Source organism: Netta rufina (genome assembly GCF_964035555.1).
Source record: "Netta rufina genome assembly, chromosome: Z".
Taxonomy (NCBI): Eukaryota; Metazoa; Chordata; class Aves; order Anseriformes; family Anatidae; genus Netta; species Netta rufina.
The window spans coordinates 5597716-5617293 of NC_140126.1; the positions used below are offsets into that span (position 1 = coordinate 5597716).

At 45.8% G+C, this 19578-nt stretch overlaps 1 protein-coding gene across 4 annotated transcripts in view; it reads right to left on the reverse strand.

Moving 5' to 3' along the window:
* Positions 1–17460, reverse strand: part of FAM219A (family with sequence similarity 219 member A) — a 99114-nt gene extending 81654 nt beyond the window's left edge. For 2 of the 4 annotated variants that reach the window (XM_084305251.1, XM_084305250.1), the window contains exon 1: positions 17284–17460. In XM_084305251.1, the coding sequence (XP_084161377.1) occupies positions 17284–17310 (27 nt within the window). In that variant the 5' untranslated portion in view covers positions 17311–17460. Of the gene's footprint in view, positions 1–17250 lie in introns of all 4 variants that reach the window. The other 2 variants (XM_084305249.1, XM_084305248.1) reach the window with 1 other exon arrangement.
* Positions 17461–19578: the final 2118 nt, after the last annotated feature.

The following is a 19578-nucleotide window of genomic DNA, read 5'->3' on the forward strand; positions in this document are numbered from 1 at the left end:
TGTAAGAACAAGAGGAATGGTGGCTATTCAGGGAGAACAAGGAATATGGATGTCACACCGCTCTCCCAAAAGTTTGTCTATCCCATGGTGGCTGATGAATACCGTCTCAGATCAGGGAGAACAGCCAGAGGGTATAAAGACAAAAATCAATGCTGCAAGAACACGTTAGAGATTGTCTGTGAAACAAGTGCCTAGCGATTAGGACCCATCAGGTTCCCTGCACTGTTTATTTAGATATCATTGCAACAATAGGATTCATTCTCCTCCGGGTTGTTTTTGCTGGAGAAATCCCCCTGCTTCAGAAATAGCCACAAGCTGCTGAGCTCCAAATGAAAGTCGACACAAGCAATCTCTTCATTTAGTCTTGTTTTGTTCTCAGCTGCAGTGCTGGTTTCTCAGGAAGGTGGCCAGCACCTCCATGGGGAGAGACCAGCCAGAATCTGAGGCAGTGCTGAAACTTAAGTGAATTTTGAGTTAAGACACAGACTGAACAGCACGTGGCTCTAATACGTTTGCCCCTGATCACTCAGGAAGCAAAGGAAAGAGACTTAAACAGAAAACCTGTTCCACCGTGGAAAGGCATTAAAAAATAATCAATTGAGAACAGAAATAGGAATCCCTGATCTCGTTAGTATTGTTTCTGTGTACTCACGTGGCTGTCAGAGCTGTCTTCATCTATGGGAAGAAACCTTGTTTCTACCAGAAAGACCATGGAAACATTAAAATGTAATCCAATATTCAGTAAGTTTACAATGTGTTGGTTGCCTATAGCAACACAATGGCACCATCACCAGACTCTGCTTAATTGTGACTGCAATTTTAATCAATACTAACCAAGAGCATATCCAATCAGAGATTTTGTGTTGACACAGAACTGACATTTACGGACAGCTATCGGGGTCAGAAGCTGTTTTTCTAACAGGCGTGGTTATTTAGATGAGGATAAAGATACAGCACCACAAAACTGTCATGCTCTTAATTCAACACTGCATACAGGAAATTTAAATTTTACAAAAAATGATCAGTTCTTCTGGGGAAAAAGCTTTATGGTTTTCTACTGTCTTTCACTTTTGCCCTGGAAAACAGAAGTCACTACTTAATTTTTTTATGCAATGCTTTTTTGAGGAGTTTTTGGAACTCCTCCCTTTCAGCAGCCCACAGTGGATAAGTTTGGGTACTTTTTTTTTTTAAACCTTAGCCAGAGAAGAACCTTTCCTCAGGACATGACCAGATTGGGTGGAAAAAAGATTGCCTGCATTGCTGTTTGCAGCTGGCAAAAGGGGTTGTAACAGATGGCCTAAACAGGTATGACACTGAGCTGTTGGCAACAGGTCACACACACTGCCTACACCCCACGTCCTGCACATGGGCTTTTGGGGCGGCCCAAAATCTTATCTGTGCGTACGTGTAGAGCTAAGAGCACACCTGCTACACCAAAGCAGAGGAACAGTTCACAGGAAGGCCGTGCCCTGCAAATACTGAATTATTCCAGCTTACCTGAACTTGTCAGAAGCCTGCAGGTTGCAAAGGAGCCACATCTACCTTCCACCCTGGCCCGCCTGCATAATTAGGCAGATGGCAAGCCTGCAACAAAGCCACCATGAGACAGTCCGTACTCCTGTTCGCTGGACCTTGTAATGCAGCTTAATTTCTCCAATCCATATACCAAATCCTGAAAGCTGCTATTTCTCTCGCTCATTTTCTAGACGACATTAGGATTCCAGAAGGGAGCTGTTTGCTTTAAAAATAGGATGTGTCACATCAAGCCATCAGTGCAGTCTGTAAAAGCTGTGGAAAAGCTTTTGAAGAACACACTCCAAATGCCAGCTTTTCCTCCTGCTACTACCTGGCCTTTGCATTCAAGGGGCACGGGGCATTCAGCATTATGAAGAGCTCAACCATGGGGGAGCCCAGTAAGGAAAGTCCTGACCCAGTACACCACAAGCATAGCGAAATCTGTAGAAAGATTTCTCTGAGCTGTGAGAAAGAGATGCAGACTACAAAGAGGAGCTCTTCTGGAGATCAGGAAGAATCCCTGCTAGTTGGTTTACCAGCAACTTTTAACCCAGCATCCTGGATTTGTTTTCAAAAGCTTTAGAAGAGCTGCTCAACATGCAGCATGAGGAGTGGGTCGATGTCCTGAGTTTCCCAGCACATTTAGCCACATATTTCTCATCTCTGGCTGTAACATTCAAGACTGACCACACAACTTGCTGTGGAACAAGTGACAGAAGCATGCAGCACCACCACATCAGGTGCAAGGCAGCTAAATTACACAGCCACATAAATACAGCTTAACCACATGCCAAGGACATTGCTGAAGAAGTCACTGCACTTAAATTTACCACTTGGGTTTCCTTAAGATGAAAATCATGCACACTAATACCCTTAGCCAATTACCTTTTTTTTTTAAATTTACGATTTACTTTGTGTTACCAGAGTGATGTCAAGCAATCATTTGTTAGATATCTGCATCAACACAGTTTTAATATCTCAGCCATTAATGGTGCTACTGGAAGGGAAATATCCAGTAGCCAGTGCAAGTTTGGCAGAACACCTAGCATCTGAGGAAAGGTGAAAACTCAGTGTCCCAAGAAAGAACTAATCATGGGCATCCTTTTTTTTTTTTTTTTTTCTTTTTAAACAAGAAGTTACTGGGACCCAAAGGAACATGCAAGGTAAACTTCCTCTCCACTACCAGCTGTGGGAATCTCCATCATTCCTGTGGGCCCATCTGGTAATGAGGCAGACTTCAAGGAAGACTTCAAGCTGCTCCTCCCAGAAACCTACCAACTGAGGCTTTGAATTAAATCAAATGTATGGGTTTCGTCTTTATCTCTTATTTCTCAGTTCGACTTTAGTGGCAGAAGGAGAGGAACCGTAGAGAGAGAAGTTGAAATGAAAGTTTCCATCTAACATCCAATCACATTAGCTAGTGGGAGAATTTTATCAACACCAGTGAGGAAACCTGTGCTGTCTGGCTGCATAGAAAGTAACAAAAGCAAAAAGGCTTCCTCAGGATAACAAAATGATACAAAAGCTAGGACAGCTGGGCAAGACACCAACACATGATGGGTTACAACAGCAGACCAAGCTACTCCTAACAGTTCACAAGCACAACTCTGTACAGCAGTCAGCAAGTCCCCTGAAATAGCAGGAATCTAGAAAGAGATGGGCATAGTATGCTATCCCACTTATTTATGGTATCTTTCCCACAGAGCATTCACCAAATTTGATTAGAGCCCCTGGAGGTGCTGCAGTTTCCAACATCCAACTACACCATGTTTTATTCACATATGGATCCTGCCTACTAATGGCATACAATTATCTCTGAAACCAAAGCTACAATAAGGTAAAACAGTAAGACTAATACTCATACAGATTAATTTTAACTGCATTTACACAATCGTAGCAACCTAAGAACTGCAGCACTCAGTTTCCAAATTGTCCTGGTTTTAGCTGGGATAGAGTTGATTTTCTCTGTGGGGGCTCCTATGATGTTCTGGATTAAGGATGAGAACAATGCTGACACCACACCCATGTTTCAGTGGTTGCAGAGCAGTGCTTCCACAGAGCCAAGGACGTTTCAGCTCCTCACGCCACGAGGAGGCCAGGGGTGCACAAGGAGCTGGGAGGGGACAGAACCAGGACAGCTGACCCCAACTGGCCTAAGAGATGTCCCACTCCATACGGCGTCACACTCAGCAATAACAGCTGGGGTAAAGGAGGATAAAAATGGGGACATTTGCAGTGATGTTGTTTGTCTTCACAAGAAGACATAATGCATGGTGAGTCCTGCCTTCCTGCAAGTGGCTTAACACCTGCCTGCCACTAGGGCAAGTACTGAATGAATTCTTTGCTTTACTTTGCTTGCATGCACAGCTTTTGCTTTACATACTGAACTGTCTTTATCTCACCCCATGGCTTCTTGCATCTTTCCCATCCTCTCCCCCATTCCACCTGGGGACAGAGAGCGAGTGGCTGTGTGGTGCTTGGCTGCCTGCAGAGGTTAAAACAAAACACGCAAAGTCCAGTTTTGACCTATTGTTTCTACTGAGCTCCTGAAGAACAGACCTAGGCTGCCATTTTCTTTGCTCTACTTTCATAGCTGAAGGTACAGCAAGTTGTTATATTTAACCAGCACTCCCCACTTAGATCTCAAAGCTACAAGACCATCCATTTTCAAAAAGTCTCCAATTGTCATCACTGAAGGCAACTATGCATGGTAACACTAACTTGTTCTTTTAAGATAGTAGGGCTGGAATGACAGGTGGAGTAATTGATTCATTTCCACTAGAGTGTTCCCAAAGAAAAAGGTGCGTCAGTACAACCCTGATGGTGTATCACTTAAAGACTCTTTTTAAAGGCTAAAAACAGGACTGAGGACTTCGACAGTTGCACTTGGCACACTCTGGATCCAAACATGTTAAGCCCTCCACCTTGCCTCACAATTACTCTTAACACTTAGTTCTGCAGCCATTTCAAATGGCTATGTTTTTTGTTACTTATGTTTGTTTGTTTTAAACTTAAGGTATGTAAAAGGTATATAGAAGACTAGTGTGGGTCTTTTATACGCTAGGGGACACACAGACTTTAGTGAGAGTTCAAGACTATTGTGCAATTGGAAGCAATGCTGCCTTTCAGGCAGGTCTGAAGACTGCCCAACACATGAAGGGCTTTTGCTGTACTGGAGAGGCACACCATGGGGCAACAGCTCCTTAAGACATTATTCTCTCTCTCTCTCTTCCCCCATATCACTTGTGCTGAGACCTCAGGGACTGAAACTTTCATCCTGGAATACACCTTTTTTCCATTTAGAGCTTCTGATGTACACTCATTGCTCAGCACACCCCTCCACTCTAAGTAAAGGTTTTGCTCTTTCCTAATACAAACCCAGGTGAGCTTCAAAGCAGTGACCCAAGTCAGGAGACATTAATCAGGCTGAAACATCTACTGGACATGGTTGGTAGCTTTCCAGGTGCTCTGCTAAATTGAAAGAAGGCCAGATTTACAGAACCACTTAATACACTTCAGCAGGCAGTAAAACAATTTTTAATAAACCCTAGTGGTTTATTAGGCCTTTCTTCATCCTAGTGTAGATGGATTATCAAGATACCTGTAAACACTAGCAGGTAGAAACAGGGCAAATTCAGACAGAACCTTTAATAAGTGGGTAAAATACAGCAGCAACAATTCTTCTTTAAGATTTCACATTTCCAGTTATAAATAAAATTTCTGCAACATAAAAGTGGTTTTTAAATAGCCTCCAACGACATCCATCTGGTTGCTCTAGCCTTTAAGAGAAGTATGAGACTTGAACTGTTGGCACCATTTAGAACAGAGCTAATCTGAATCCAAACCATAAATGCTTTTTACCTCATATTACCCGTGTTTATTAGGTGTCTCTTGCCTTGCCAAAGGGAGCAGCACATCTCACCATGCTCCAGCACTTGAAATGACCCCAAACAGGGACAGATGTATAGAGGACCTGGCTGGAGAACATTTTTGCAGAACATTACTGAAAACCAACCAAGTAGCTCTGATTTAGAGCACTATACGTGCTCACTGCCCAAGTACTGCTCGTACCAGTTGACCTAGAACAAAACTAGCTCAGACAGTGCTCCCTTACAATAGACTTTGGCTGTGGGCAGGCAATTGAGTTATCATCTGAAGGTCATGCTGACAAACACAGCAAAACTTACCTGGAAGTTCAGAGAAAGGGAAAGCCAGTTAGCTTTTAAAAAATCTGACCTAGCTATATAAAGTGACAACTGACACGGCTCTTAGCAGACTGAGCAAAAAATGTTATTTCTGCATGTGCAACTCTTGAAGTTTGAGGGGATTCTGGTGGCAGTGATGGATCACAGAATATCCTGAGTTGGAAGGGACCCGCAAGGATCCTGGAGTCCAGCTCCTGGGTCCACAGAGGACCACCCAAAAAACAAACCCTATGTCTGAGAGCACTGTCCAAACGCTTCTTGAACTCCATCAGGCTCAGTGCCGTGACCACTGCCCTGGGGAGCCTGTCCCAGTGCCCGACCACCTCTGGGTGCAGAACCTTTCCCTACCCCCCAGCCTGACCCTCCCCTGCCCCAGCTCCATGCCGTTCCCTTGGGTCCTGTCGCTGTCCCCAGAGAGCAGAGCTCAGCGCCTGCCCCTCCGCTCCCTGTGAGGGAGCTGCAGGCCGCCATGAGGCCTCCCCTCGGCCTGCTCCGCTCGGGGCTGAGCAAACCAAGGGACCTCAGCTGCTCCTCACATGTCTTCCCCCATGGACCCTTCACTGTCTTTGTAGCCTTAGATCCCTATCAGCACTCAGCATCGCTGCAGGACAGCAGGTGTAGCACCACAACCTTCTGGCAAAGCAGCCCTGTCTCTGAAGAGCAGGCAGATATCCAGCAAAAACTACTATTTGAAAACACATCTTGGAAATTATTCCAGAAGAAAAGTCAGGGCAAGCACTACTGCAATTACCAAAATACTCATTAGTAAGTGATGCCCATTATATTTGGAATGATTTACCAGCTAAGCGGAATTTGTTTAACATCATTGGCAATCAACAGAATTAAGTCCCGTGCCACAGTAATAACCAAGGAAAAGCATCTTTATTTTTGCATAATAAAAAGGATGAATTGACTTCAGACTTGAAAAATTAAAGGATGTCATGTTTATCAATTAAGATCACAGCCTGAAGTAGCATTTCAGGCCATTAAGAGCAGGTTCCTCAACCCTACTAAACCAAAAGAAGTTCCTGATAACAAGGGAATAAAAATCCCAGCAAGGGTCTAATACACTTCAGAAGGTCAAATTTGGAGTGGTATTTAATAGGCCTGCCTCAGCCATGCCTCACAGCTCTCCGTGTGTCAGCATGAAAACCTTATCACCATTGCAACCAACTGCTAGTAATTCCCTGTGATGTTAATGAGTTTTGAATTTATGCAAAGTCTCCCGGCAGGTTCTTCCGCAATATCAACCAGCCTCCATACCAATGGGAAATACCTGTGGTAAAAAAACATTTAGCTTTCTCCCAGCTATTCATTAATAAGGCAAGCCAGACTTCAATAGCCATTTGAAAATCTCTCAAAAGCAAACAAACAATAAAAAAAATCCACACCAAAACAACTGGCCTGGAAAGAAGCAGCCAACAAGGAAATGCATCAGGACTTGTTTTTGGGTTCCTATGTAGCTATTAAAAAACAAAACAAAACTCACAACATGTCTTGTAATTCTGACTAGTCTTCCACAGAAAACAAGCCAGAAAACAAAATGAAGTGTTTGACCCTCAAACCAAATAAGAACATTTGCCAGAGCTATCAGGACTTTCTGCAGTCAAGAAGAATACACTCATAATCAGGTGTGGACTTGGCAGTTGGGAAGTTTGAAGGCTTAACACATAATTTCTCTACTCATTTTAGCAAAATTATCAATGGTCACTTGGCATTACAGCCATTGCCAACCTGCCACAGCTTATTAAGAAAAAAAAAAAAAAAAAGCAAACTTTTTGCTCATGAAACAGAATCACAGAACCGTAGAAGAGGCAAGGAAAGTAAGCCAGCCAGCAAACACAAGTCTCTCATGCCAGTATGAGCACCTTGGGACTCTCCAGCTAGGATTTTGCTAGTGCATTGACCACTACCTCTTCTGAACGGCACCTCTACACAGGCACATTTGTACTAAATATTGCTTCTAGGGTTAATCATATGGACAACCAAGGGAAAACACTGGCACTATTAGAGTCTACATTGTGGATTACTAGATTATAGAGGAGAGTTGAAAACAGAGCCGGTGCCTTGGCAACACTAGCACATACATCCTCCATCTCACGCCCAGACTGATCAATGACCAGAATTCCTAGTCACTGAAAAGAGTTTGTCATATATATATTCCACATTTGTCAAACTGAGACAGCCTATAGCCACAAACCAAGCAGCAAGCTTCACACCTCTGCAAATTAAAACAAAAGCACCTGCAGGTTCCCGAACTGTAACACCAGTGAACCTGCTGAGACAAACATTTTTTTTGCTGGATTGCTCTCAACCTAAAGATTTTTTTCCCCAAATCCAGAAATTAATCTTAAAGAGTTTAATGCTGCAAATACAGAACCTTAGTGTTAATAAAAGCTCATGTCTGACATTTCCCACTGCAGCATGAGGAAACTTTTTCTGAAGAAGTGTGGCTTATAAATTACACGTAGCTACATAATCCAAATGAAGCATTCTCCTATAACCAGATAATCTCTTTATAATAATTCTTACATGCACAGCATGGATCATCTCGGTTATTTTCACAATCACTTTGCCCCAGTTTTTGCAAGAGCTACAAGATACTCTTTTCATGGAGAAGTGCTTTTGTGATATGCTGGATAAAGCATATCCACTGAAGGGTTTGGCTCTGCTGGAATAGCTGAAAAGAAGTAGTATGTCTTTTTACCCCATCACTGCAGCAGAAGAATCACTAGTGCTTTGAAGAATTCCAGACTGTACATTCAGGCCCTGCATTAACATCCCAAAGTAGCAATTCATGCCAGTTAAACCTCAGTGCAAGTATCCTAACACATTTACAAGAAAGCTAGGACTTCCTGTAACTCCTTTGCCATACCCATTCCCCTCAATCCCAGTTTGGTGACCAAAACTGGAATCTAAACCCAACTCTTGACATATGCAGATATACAGAAATTGCACTACACTAGCTAGAAGTTTCCCCTAGGATTATCAGCTGCCAACAACCCAATGCGAAGTGCAGCTTTTACATGCTCCAGCAGCTAGGTGACCTCCATCTTTAAAGCCTGTGAACATGCTGTTCCTACAGCTATTCTCAGGGCTGCTATTGGATTATTATTTTTTTTTCCTCTTAGATAAAGAATGGTTACAGAGATCTAGACAGACCCACAGACCTGAAAGTGGTTGGCAGGGAGAAAAAGGGATAGTTAAATCTTCCCCTGGACTGCATCGTAATTCTACTGCAAAATTGCCTAGAGTTTAGGAATCCTAAACTTAGAAAAGCTTTTTTCCTCCTGCTTCGATATCAGGTAGATCCTATGAGACACTTGTTAAACATTTATCACTCGCACAAATAACTGAAAACCTTTTCACTTCACTATTGTTCCACCTTTTATTAAACAGCTTAAATCATAAAGATCTCAAGACTCATTCTAGATCAGAGTTCAAATATTTTGCCTCTCTCCTGCAGCTTCTCTTGAAGGATGTTGTATTTGGCTTTCTTTTATTCCACATATATCCCAAATGCAGCCACTATGAGAACCAAGGTTCAGGCACCATGCCTTCCCTTGTGCTTTCAAACTAAATTAACATTTGCTACCATTAGGGCTCAGTGCTATGTCTAAAGATGCAACAGCATTTTGATGACCCTGGCTGTGCTTCCATTTTGCCAATGGAACAAAGCAGCCCCCCAACAACAGGGAGGGGAAGCAGAGGGGAAGCCGTGCCACAGGAACACTCACTGTACATTTGTCCTTACCTGAGACCCCTTCTGAAGATGGCACAGGCCATGCTGGTAAGGGTGAACTGTCACTTGTTTTGCTCCATCAGTGTGATTACCAGCTAAGACCCCTTTCCATGCCCCAGACAACAGAGCAGGGCCTGCGGGAACCCTGTGTGTGCGTGGTGCTCATCCACAGGGACTTCTCTAGCCACCAGAGACGACGTATTTTCTATCTGCATCATGTGCATGTGGATGAGAAGAAAATCATGCTTTCACACAGAAGAGCGTATTGTTTTTAGAAGCATCAGTCACAAGATCCTGCCAGACAGCAGATTTAAATGCAGTCTCTGGTCAGGAACATTCCCATTTGGTTTTTCCTTTCAATGAACAGCATGCTCCCCATGCAACGCAGACAGCTCTTCCTCCCTCTCTCATTTCTCAGGTCGATCTGTTCAGACAGCCCCTTGGATGTTCAGGTTCTGCAGACTTCAGAAACAATTTTAGAAGTTGTCCTTTACCACACCCCAACCTACTTGCAGCTACTGAGCACAAGACAAGTTTCAGATTAAAAGTTAAACCCCACAATCCGGCTACTACCACAGGTAGTACACTCCTCTACTACCGTGTCAACCACTGCAGGTGAAGCCCTTCAGACTCAAACAGGCCACTGGTAAGATTTAGAGGTTTTTGGGTGGAATTGAATCCCCTTATCTCCTCATCTCTGACAGAATTAGACCTGTGCGCTCTAAGAAGTTGTGATCCTAGAACTATCTTGGTTAAAAACATGGGAGGGTCTTTGACATGGAGACAGAAACCATGGTTTGCTCTCACCTGGGGCTGCATATGAACAAAAACCGAGACAAGACACAGCGTAAGCACACAGCTTATTTGAACACAAGTATACTACATCATTAACCTACATTCCCATGTAATCAGCAAAATGCACAGGACAGAGAGAAACGGAGATCATTAGAATATCACTGCCGTGCCTGGGTTCTTAGGAAAAGAGACTGTCTACAGGATTTATTACACTGAATGCTGCAGAGCCCAAAAGGTCAGCTGCTCGTATTAATGAATCCTAGCTCAGGAAGGACACTGATGAGATAGTGGGAGAAACAGCGTCAGACAAGCATGAGATGACACATCATGCCATGCCCAGAGAGAAAGGATTCGTGTCTGAGAGCCCTGAATGCAGATGGAAAGCGAAGTCTGACAGAAAAGATCCAACAGTCTTTTCTGGAAGCAACCTTTGAGAAGTGGGTGAGCAAAGCAGTATCCAAACAGCTGATGAGAAAGGTTTGATCAACCTAATAAAGCAGAGGGCGTAGTCTAAAAGAAGTGGTCCAGCAGGATGTGTTACAGGACTTTCCATCAAGAGTTACTTGGTGGCTAGTTATTTGATGTCCTGACCTACACTACAGCTTTATTTAGGCTTTTTCCACTAACTCCAGACAGACACTTTGTCAACCTCTGTAAAAAAGCAGCAGATACACAGAACTTAGCAAGTTCAGTAAAGAACTTTAAAACTTTCTAGCAAAATAACTTGCTTACAAGCAGCAGCTGCATCTTCACTAGACAGCTTGCCAATACTACAGGAGTAGCTCTAAGACATAAATAATGCTCTCCCTTTTACTTTCTGGATAATAAGTAAGGTCTTGCACATTGGGGTGAAGACACTGCATCTCACTAGCTCATCTTTAGAGACACGACAGTCTTCTCTACAAGAGAATACCTTCAGCTTTACTAATGAAAACAGCAAACTTCTCTCAGTCTGTATCCATGAGGACTTCACAACCCACTAAGTAAAAGCACGTGAGGTATAGCCAGCATATGCTGCGTGTATTTAAGGGAGCATTTCTCCCCAAATAAGCGATGAGCCTTGTTATCCTGTGAATTCATAGTGGGCAAGTCCCAAAGCCATGCAGGCTCCCCAGCAGGCTCTCTTCAAAACTGAAGAAAATTTCCACCTATGATTTTATTCACTTCAACTCCCCGTCCTCGGGGTCAAAGCTGAGAAGCGAATGCTTGTCTTTTATTACATGCTCAAAAACGGGCACTGATCCACTGAACAATGTTACAATTTAAACCTCAGGAAGAAGAGTAATGGTCAGGAGGACTACACAGGGTTAGAGCTGGAGCTGACGGATTTACTCATTGCAAGTGGCTGCATCACTGAGACGTCAATTTTAGTGACAGATTCCGAATAACCCCACAGGGACCTTATATTCAAAATGGTGCAAGGCTTCGCAGAAGATACATGGTGCGTGCAGCGTGGGGTGAAAGCGCAGACACATTTCTGCAGACTGTCTGTGGAAAGTGACAGATAATTGATCTGAATAGAAGCAGAAAGACAACTGCTCCAACCAAGGTCTTAAAATGTCTGGAAAAACCAGGCACACCATCCTGACTGACTGAACCCCTGCTGTGCCTTTAGCCAGCTCCCCGCTTACCTCCCACCCCACAGGTGAGGCCAGCTGTAGGGTCCCCTCCTCTTTTCTTATCAAGTTCAATCTTCAGTTGGACAGCCAGGAAGAGGCAGCTCCAGGGAGGCCACATATGCCCTACAGCCCTGTGGGTGAGCAGAGAGCTTTCTTTGAATGAAGGCTTGCAGAATTGAAGGCACACGTTGTTTTCTTCTCTTGCCGTGGCATTTTGCCCACCTTGTCTGCTTCCTTACAGCCCTACCGTTACTGCTGGCAGGGAGCACGTATGGCTATTTCCGTACCACGAGCTGGTGTCTGAGTAGATATTAATGTCGAGCTACGGATAACAAGCTCCTGGGAGGTATGGAAGAATCCCTAGAGGAGGCTGTGCAGGTTTAATTCTTCATTAAGTTCACAGTGCCCCTTTTTAAACACCTTTGTTCGCTCGTGAAGGGATCTCCCAACATGACTGACAGAAGAACTACGTTTAAGATTTTGTGCAAAGAAGTGGAAAAGTGGAAGCAGACTGCAGAGCCAGCGCTCCCGCACCCTTTGGCAGCGGCAGCCGCATCCCCCAGCACAGCCTGTGCTAGAATAACTGCTTGAGCTCTTCCATGGCCTGGGGAAAAAAAGGTTTTTTTCCCCAGGAGATTGCTCCTGTACCTCTGCACCACAGGCCTGGTACAATACGGGGGACAACAACCATGACAGAACCAAAGTATTCAGGGAGATCTCTCTTAAGACTCCGGCTATAAGTGACACCGCAGCACGTCAAGTCAGATTGTATAACTGAAAGAAGCACCATCCGAAATAGAAATATTTCAGAACTTGTAGTACTGAGCCATTACAAGTCCCATGTACTGCAGGCATTTACAAAACATATAGCTCTGTAACCCCTGGGCTACATTACCATGAATATACATAGGGATGACATTTTCATTTGAGAAGCTTTTTCCTTCTAGAAAGATGAGTTTCTTGTCTAGCTGCACTTGAGACCTAATGTTACATTAACATACCATTTCTAAGCCCTACAGGTATAACCTTTCTTTTTGAGTGGTAGTAACTCTTGCTTTTCTATTTTCAGGTTCTCCTTTATTTTAGAGATGCATCAGGCAAAACAAAAAAACAAAAAAGACCTTAAAACACAGCACAACTTCCCTAACAGGAGACGGTCAATATTTCCAAAAGCTAACAATGCAGATTTTATAAGCATGCTGAATGCTCATGCTGTCTGCTGACTGAAATTATAGTTCATTTTTGAAAAACTAAGTACCCAGTATATAGAAACCAAAAACAGAAAAAAAAAAATAAATTTTTAAGATAAGGTGCATGGAAATGCAACTTCTGCATGTTTGAGTTTTCCAGAAATTTTGCACATCCAGCATCAGCGTGGATTCAGCATCTCAACTGGAGAGCCATCAGCATCACTGCAGGACGTGGCTAATTGAAATCCTTTGGTCAGCTTTAGCAGTCACAACTCGAGCTGCCAACCCAATGCTCCACAGCATGGCAAACCTCTGAGAGGAACCAGCCCAGCCACAACACTTCAGAAGTAGATATAAGGACCATTGGCCCAATTTCTCTGCAAAGAATTCAATTTTTCAAGCAGGTGGAGAACTGGGAAATTAAAATATTGTGTTCCAGCTGCCACTTCTAGAAATCCAGCCAAAGTCTCAGCAGTTTGTGGAAAAGCTCCTCTGAAGCTGCTGCATTTTGGCAGGTGCTTTTTCCTCAGGAAAAGTGGTACTGATGCCATGTGGGCAAATGCACTTTTATTCTACTTGCATTTCCGTGCTAAGAACAGCAACTGCCTGCGTTACCGTACAGGCACGATGTGCGATCCAACACTGTCATCTGTCAGTTTGCCACCATACACCAGCCGGGCTCAGGAGGGTTTCCACATTCCGCCAAAATTCAAGATACAACCTCCCTGCACTGGGCTTGGTACATTCCATTCTAACAGAAATAGGAAGGATTTTGCAGGAGTTTAGCCAACACAAGAAGCTTCTAAGTCATGGGAAGAGCGTGTAGTGAAGTTCCTGTGCTGAACTTTTGTTAGGATAGGTCCGCGTGTAACTACAGGCTGCCCCATTCCTACTCCAGACTATTTTAATGCACTTGCTCTGGGGCATCTTCACTGGGCAAATGTCCCTTCACTTCTCCCTCTGTTTAACACCTACCTCTACAACAAGAACGAAGAGTTATCAATCCTTCCATTAAAAAAAAAGCGATTGGAGAAAACAAGCCCACACCAGTCATCACAACAATGCAACAAAAGGCTAGCATTGTTTCTCTAGTTGCAAGTTAACACATCAAACCCCGGCCACATCAGCAAAGACACCTACCCATAGAGCGTAAGTGTCCCAGAAATACCATCTTTCAGGCCTTATCACATCTCGCACCCCAGCAATGTTGGAACTTGGCTCTCTCTGAAACTAACCTACTGCCCAGCAGCTACTGAAAAAATCCCTTTTTGTGGGGAAGGATCAGAAGGATCGTGACCAGGCGGAGATCAAAGAGAAATTAAGTAGAACAGAGTTTCCACAGTTGAGCTTGCATCACGTTGACAGGAAACATATGATATTAAGTATTAGGAATAAACAAGACCCCAGGAAAATTCATATATTAATTAACTTGAAGGGGCAGATACTCTGGGGATGGAAGTCAAGAGCCACCAGTATCCAAGACAGGAAATCAAAATCAAAACCATTCCAATCTTACAGAAAGATGCCACATGTGTGTTCCAGAAGGAATGTGTGCTGAATTGCATCACAGTATCAAGACATGCAGAATAATACATCTTGCAGAGAGGTGAAACACCGGGCCTTGTCCTGCCCTATGACTTGCCAGTGTTGATTCAGGTTCTGTAGGGCATCCTGTCCATTTCTCTGCAACAAATCCCTCTCATTAAGTCCTGCACTGAACCTTCTCTTGGGTCAGCATTTCTCATAATCCGTGTTTGCAGAATCAAGGCAGCTTGTCTGACTTGGTGTTTCTTATCCAAACAGGCTGAAGGAAATGATTGCCCACCCTCCTGGCTCCAAAACACTGCAGTTGATGAGAAGGTTATGGGAATCACAACAGAGCTGGCCAGCACGCAGCCTGCAGAACAAATACTTCTCTGCTTGGCAACACAACCCCTGACCAACCCCGTTATTAGCTGGGAGCAGCTTCTAGCAACCAGAGATCCCACCAGGCTATGTCGGAGCAAGCGATGCTCCGCACAGCTCCAGTCAGGTGCTGCCCTTAGCCTTGCACTAAGACACCAACACAACCCTTCGCCAGACATGAGACAAGGCTCCCCCTCCAGACACATTTGAATTTTAAGGAATTGGGCAAAAAGTCATAGATGGGCCAAGTACTCTGTCCCTGCTCAGCAAATACAGTACTGTGAGTGTCATGATGCACACTCCGTGGACACCAGACATTAGTGCAGAACCGCTGCAAAGGAACCTCTGGAGGTCACCTGCTCCAAGCCCCAGCTCAAGCAGTGACACCCTGGCACTGGAGGCTTTTGACACCTCCCAAGATGGGAGACTTGTGCTTGGCAAAAATACACACCAGTAGGGCATGGAACAAGTCCACATCAGCTTCTATAGACAGGCTTATTTCCCGAACGCGAGTTAGAAACTACAGAAACAAAGAACCACAGGAACAACCGAAAGCATTTTTACCATTTGTCAACTCTGTCACCCCTGACAGACAAAGGATCAACAATGTCAGCGGCAGGTTTGGATCCTTATGGGATTAGAAACACTATGTTCTGAAAATGGCTTTCCTTAAGCATTTACCAGCTGTACCGATCTCTTAAATTTGAAGAGTTCTGGCTCTCATGTCACACCTGGAAAACAAGCTTCTACCTCAGCCCTTTAAATGGGGAAAACACTGCTAGACTCCTTCAGCCTTCAACTTTGCACACACCACTGTCCCTGCGACCATGTGGAATTTGAAGCTTTTCCACTGAGGATAGGGGGAAAAAAAAAAAAAAAACAATTCATGAGATGCACGGGTTATTTTGTACTTAAAAACAAGGGATGGGGTAGGAAGGAAGGAGAGGAAGAGGAACAGGACAAGCAGCAGCTGCTACAGAACAACACAGCTGCATGGAGCAGCATTTGGCCAGCCAAGCAAACCACTACAAACCCCAGCCAGCTTCTGAACTGCAAGGAGCCCTACAAGCACCAGTCCCTGCGTGCCAGGCGCTGACCAGGAGCATCAAGCAGGTGGTGCCACTGGAAATGCTGTACCAGACTTGCTCTGTCCCATTCCCGAGACTGATGCCAGTATTCCCAGGCACGTGGAGGAACCCCTCACCATCCACTCACGGCAGCAGTCCCTCGCATGCACGCATTTTCACTATGAACTCCATTACTTAAAAACCAACAGAAACCCTGAAGCACAGGGAAAAAAAAATCCTTTAGCTGTGTTCAGAGTAATTTTTTTTTTTTAAATGTGTGAAATCCCTTTGTGAAATGTTCATAATTTGGGCAGCTGAGGAGGGGAAGGGAGCCTTCTGAAGCTTACTACCATCGCTGCGTGATATACCATCCCACCCTGAGACGGCTGGGCTGGACCAAGTCACCTCCTCAGGTTCTGACCACTCTGTCTACACAAATGTGCAAGCAAATACCATTTCCACCCCTTTACTTTTATGGGATTTTGTTGGGCATAAGAAACACCAATTGATTTGGGAAGTATTTAAGAGATTTGGCTTTTTTGTCTGCCAACAGCTCTTCCAAACTTGCCTGTATCACCACTATACCCACTGCCTTCACCAGCAGGTATAACAAGGGGCAACCTCGCCATGCCCAACAAAACCTCGCAGCAAGCACGCAACAAGTCCCCTCAGCTTGCGGGGACAGCTCTCCCCCCACCACAAAGGTTACAAAGCAAAGAACCAAACCGTGAAAGAGATCAGCCTGAAACTATTTCCACAATTTCTCAGCAACGCTTTTCCTTCTCACCGCAACCCGCCTGGAGACCACCACCACCACAAAGGACCCTTTCTGCTCACAATCCCATTAGCGTGCCCCCGGTTTTTACACACACCCACACACCCGGGGGCTGCCTGCACCAAGCCCTGTGCCCCCAGCACGGCTCCCACCCGCCCGTAGGATGCCGGGGGTGACCCGGGGGGGGGGTGCGCTCAGCCCCCAGCCCCCGGGGGGCTCCCCGTGCCCCCTCCCTGCCCATGTGGGGGCACATTTCGGGGCGGCCCCCGCCCCCCCCCACCCTCCGCCATGACACAGCAGGGGCCGGCCGTTATGTAACGGCCCCGGGGCCGGTTGGCTTCCCCCTCCCTAATCCCTAATCCCTCATAATCCCAATCCCGGGGGGGGGGGAGCAGGCAGCAGCCCAGCGGGTGCCTCCCGCCCCGCCCGCCGCTCACCAGCGGCTGCATCTCAGCGCGCACGGCGGGCACCTGGAACCGGTCAATCTCCTCCATCATGGTGGCGGCGGGGCCGGACAGGACGGGACGGGACGGGGCGGTGCAGGACGAGGCAGGGCAGGGCAGGGGGATGGCGGCGGGGGGCTCCCGGGGGCTGCTCCCGGCTCCTCCTGGCTCAGGCGCCCGCCGCCGCCGCCCGCCGCAGCCTCATCGCCGCCGCCGTGACTCAGCCGCGCCGCTTCCGGGTCCGCCGCCGCCTTGCCCCGCCCCGCTCGTTTGCATATTCATGAGGAGATGGAGGGGAGGGGGGGTGCAGGGGGCGGGGCCAGGGCGCGGCGTAGAGCGGAGGGGAAAGGAGGGGGGGGTGGCTGGGCGGCAGCACTTCCGGCGCGTTGCTATGGTTACCGGAATCAACTTCCGGCGGAGGGGGCGCCATGCCGGCTAAGGGGGGCGACAAGCAGCGGCAGGTAAGGGCGGCGCCGCCGTGACGTCACCCGCCCCCCCCGGAGCCGTGACGTCATCCCCGAGCCGTGACGTCATCCCCGAGCCCTGGCGTCATCGCAGGCGCGAGGGCTCGGTGGTGGAGGGCCTGGCCCCTTGGGCTGAAGCAGCCACAGCGCCCTTGGTGCGAGGGCCTGGGGGCCTCCGGGAGGATAAGGCAGGGAGAGGGGGGCTCTGTGAGGGGCACCCACTGGGCAGCGGCTGCGGTTGTGCAGGTACAAAGGGTTCATGAAGCCTGCCGCGGGCAGAAGCGGAGAGCCAACGACCACGTTCCAGCCTAGAAAATAAAGGTGTTTACGCTACAGTCATAAAACCCATTAATAATGATGGTATCATCTAAACTTGGGGTTCAATGCTTGCCCCGAATCCCAATTTCTCTTATTTTCTCTTCTTACAATTTCCACGTAAACATTTCCGGTCACTTTCAGTAACCATCGTCTCAAATATTCCGACGTGGATTGGCTTTGATTCACATGTTAGTTGAAAAACTTAATTAACATGCTGTAAAGGCATTCTTTAAAGTTCTTGAAACATCACAAACTGTTTAAACTCTTTTGGATTTTCGGCTTTTCGCATAACTTTAATTACAATTCCTTAAAATAATTTTAACGTGCCCTGTACTGCCTTCCCTATATTTGTCTGTGCTTGTTAAATCTGACTGCTGTTTCGTCTGCTTTCATCGACTGGAATACTCTTGCCGTGGAGGAATTGTGTGAATCACTATCCGGCTCTGGAGGCCAAAGGCTTTTGTCTCATTTTCACTGATTTAAAGTACAGCCTACGTCACCGGGGCTTGGAGAGTCACGGGAGTAAGTGGCTGCATCTTTGCACGACTCACTGCGCCATCGGGGCCCGATGATTGGTATTTACTGGGGCCTGATGGCTGCTATACGATTAATTGGTGAGTCAAGGTCTAGATCCCAATTCTTGTCAAGAAAATCTCTTTTGAAAACAAATGATCAAGGCCCTGCACTTGTGTCTCAGACACGTTCTTCCTCTCTGCCAGTGTTTGTAAAGAGGCAGGAAACAAGCTTGCTGCTTGCCTGTGAGGGTGCTTTTTCTACAGAGCATCATTTCCATCAGCTTTCCGTCCTTGTCCCTTTCACTGCAAGCTCTCCTATAGCACTATGCTCTTTTCACCTGTCCCCGTGCTTTTCATTCCTCTCTTTCCTTTGTATTGCTTTGTTCTGCTCTGCCTCGTAGGTTTTTCATTGCTGACTGCTTTCCCTTTGAAAATTGTCTTCCTGAGATTGTGCTCAAAGCTGAGACAGTTACCTGAATGGTATCAGGTTCTTCCCTTTTGCCATGTGTCACTTCCAGTCCCTCCTTCGCTTTCATGGCTGTGGGCTCTTTGAGTGCTTTGTGATCAATTCTTTCTCTTTTTTTTTTCCCCTACAGGTGGCGGTTGCCTGCCCTTCTTCTGTCTTCTGCCTGTCTTGTATTTTCCCTCTTCTCTGACATGAGTCTCTTGCTTTCTTTCAGTCTTTATCTCTTTATCCCAGTGACTTCAGCCTCCAGTTCAATCTCCAACCAGCCAATGTCTTTTTCTTCTTTGAATGGAATCTCCCAGATTCTTGGATGAAAATATGCCAAAAGCTGTCTGGCCGTCAGAGATAAAGGGGGTAGATGAAGTGAACTGGATTTCAGATGAATCGTTTGACTCGAGCTGAGCCTTAATTAGAAGCATCTTTAGACCATTGCTCTTGTATGTTTGGAGACGTTAATAAGAAATGTTCCAGTGTTCAAAGTCTGTTAAAGTGATGAGGTATGCCCAGATCTTTGTGTTCCCAATGCAGCTTTGTAAATAATAAAACTTATGTATGCTAT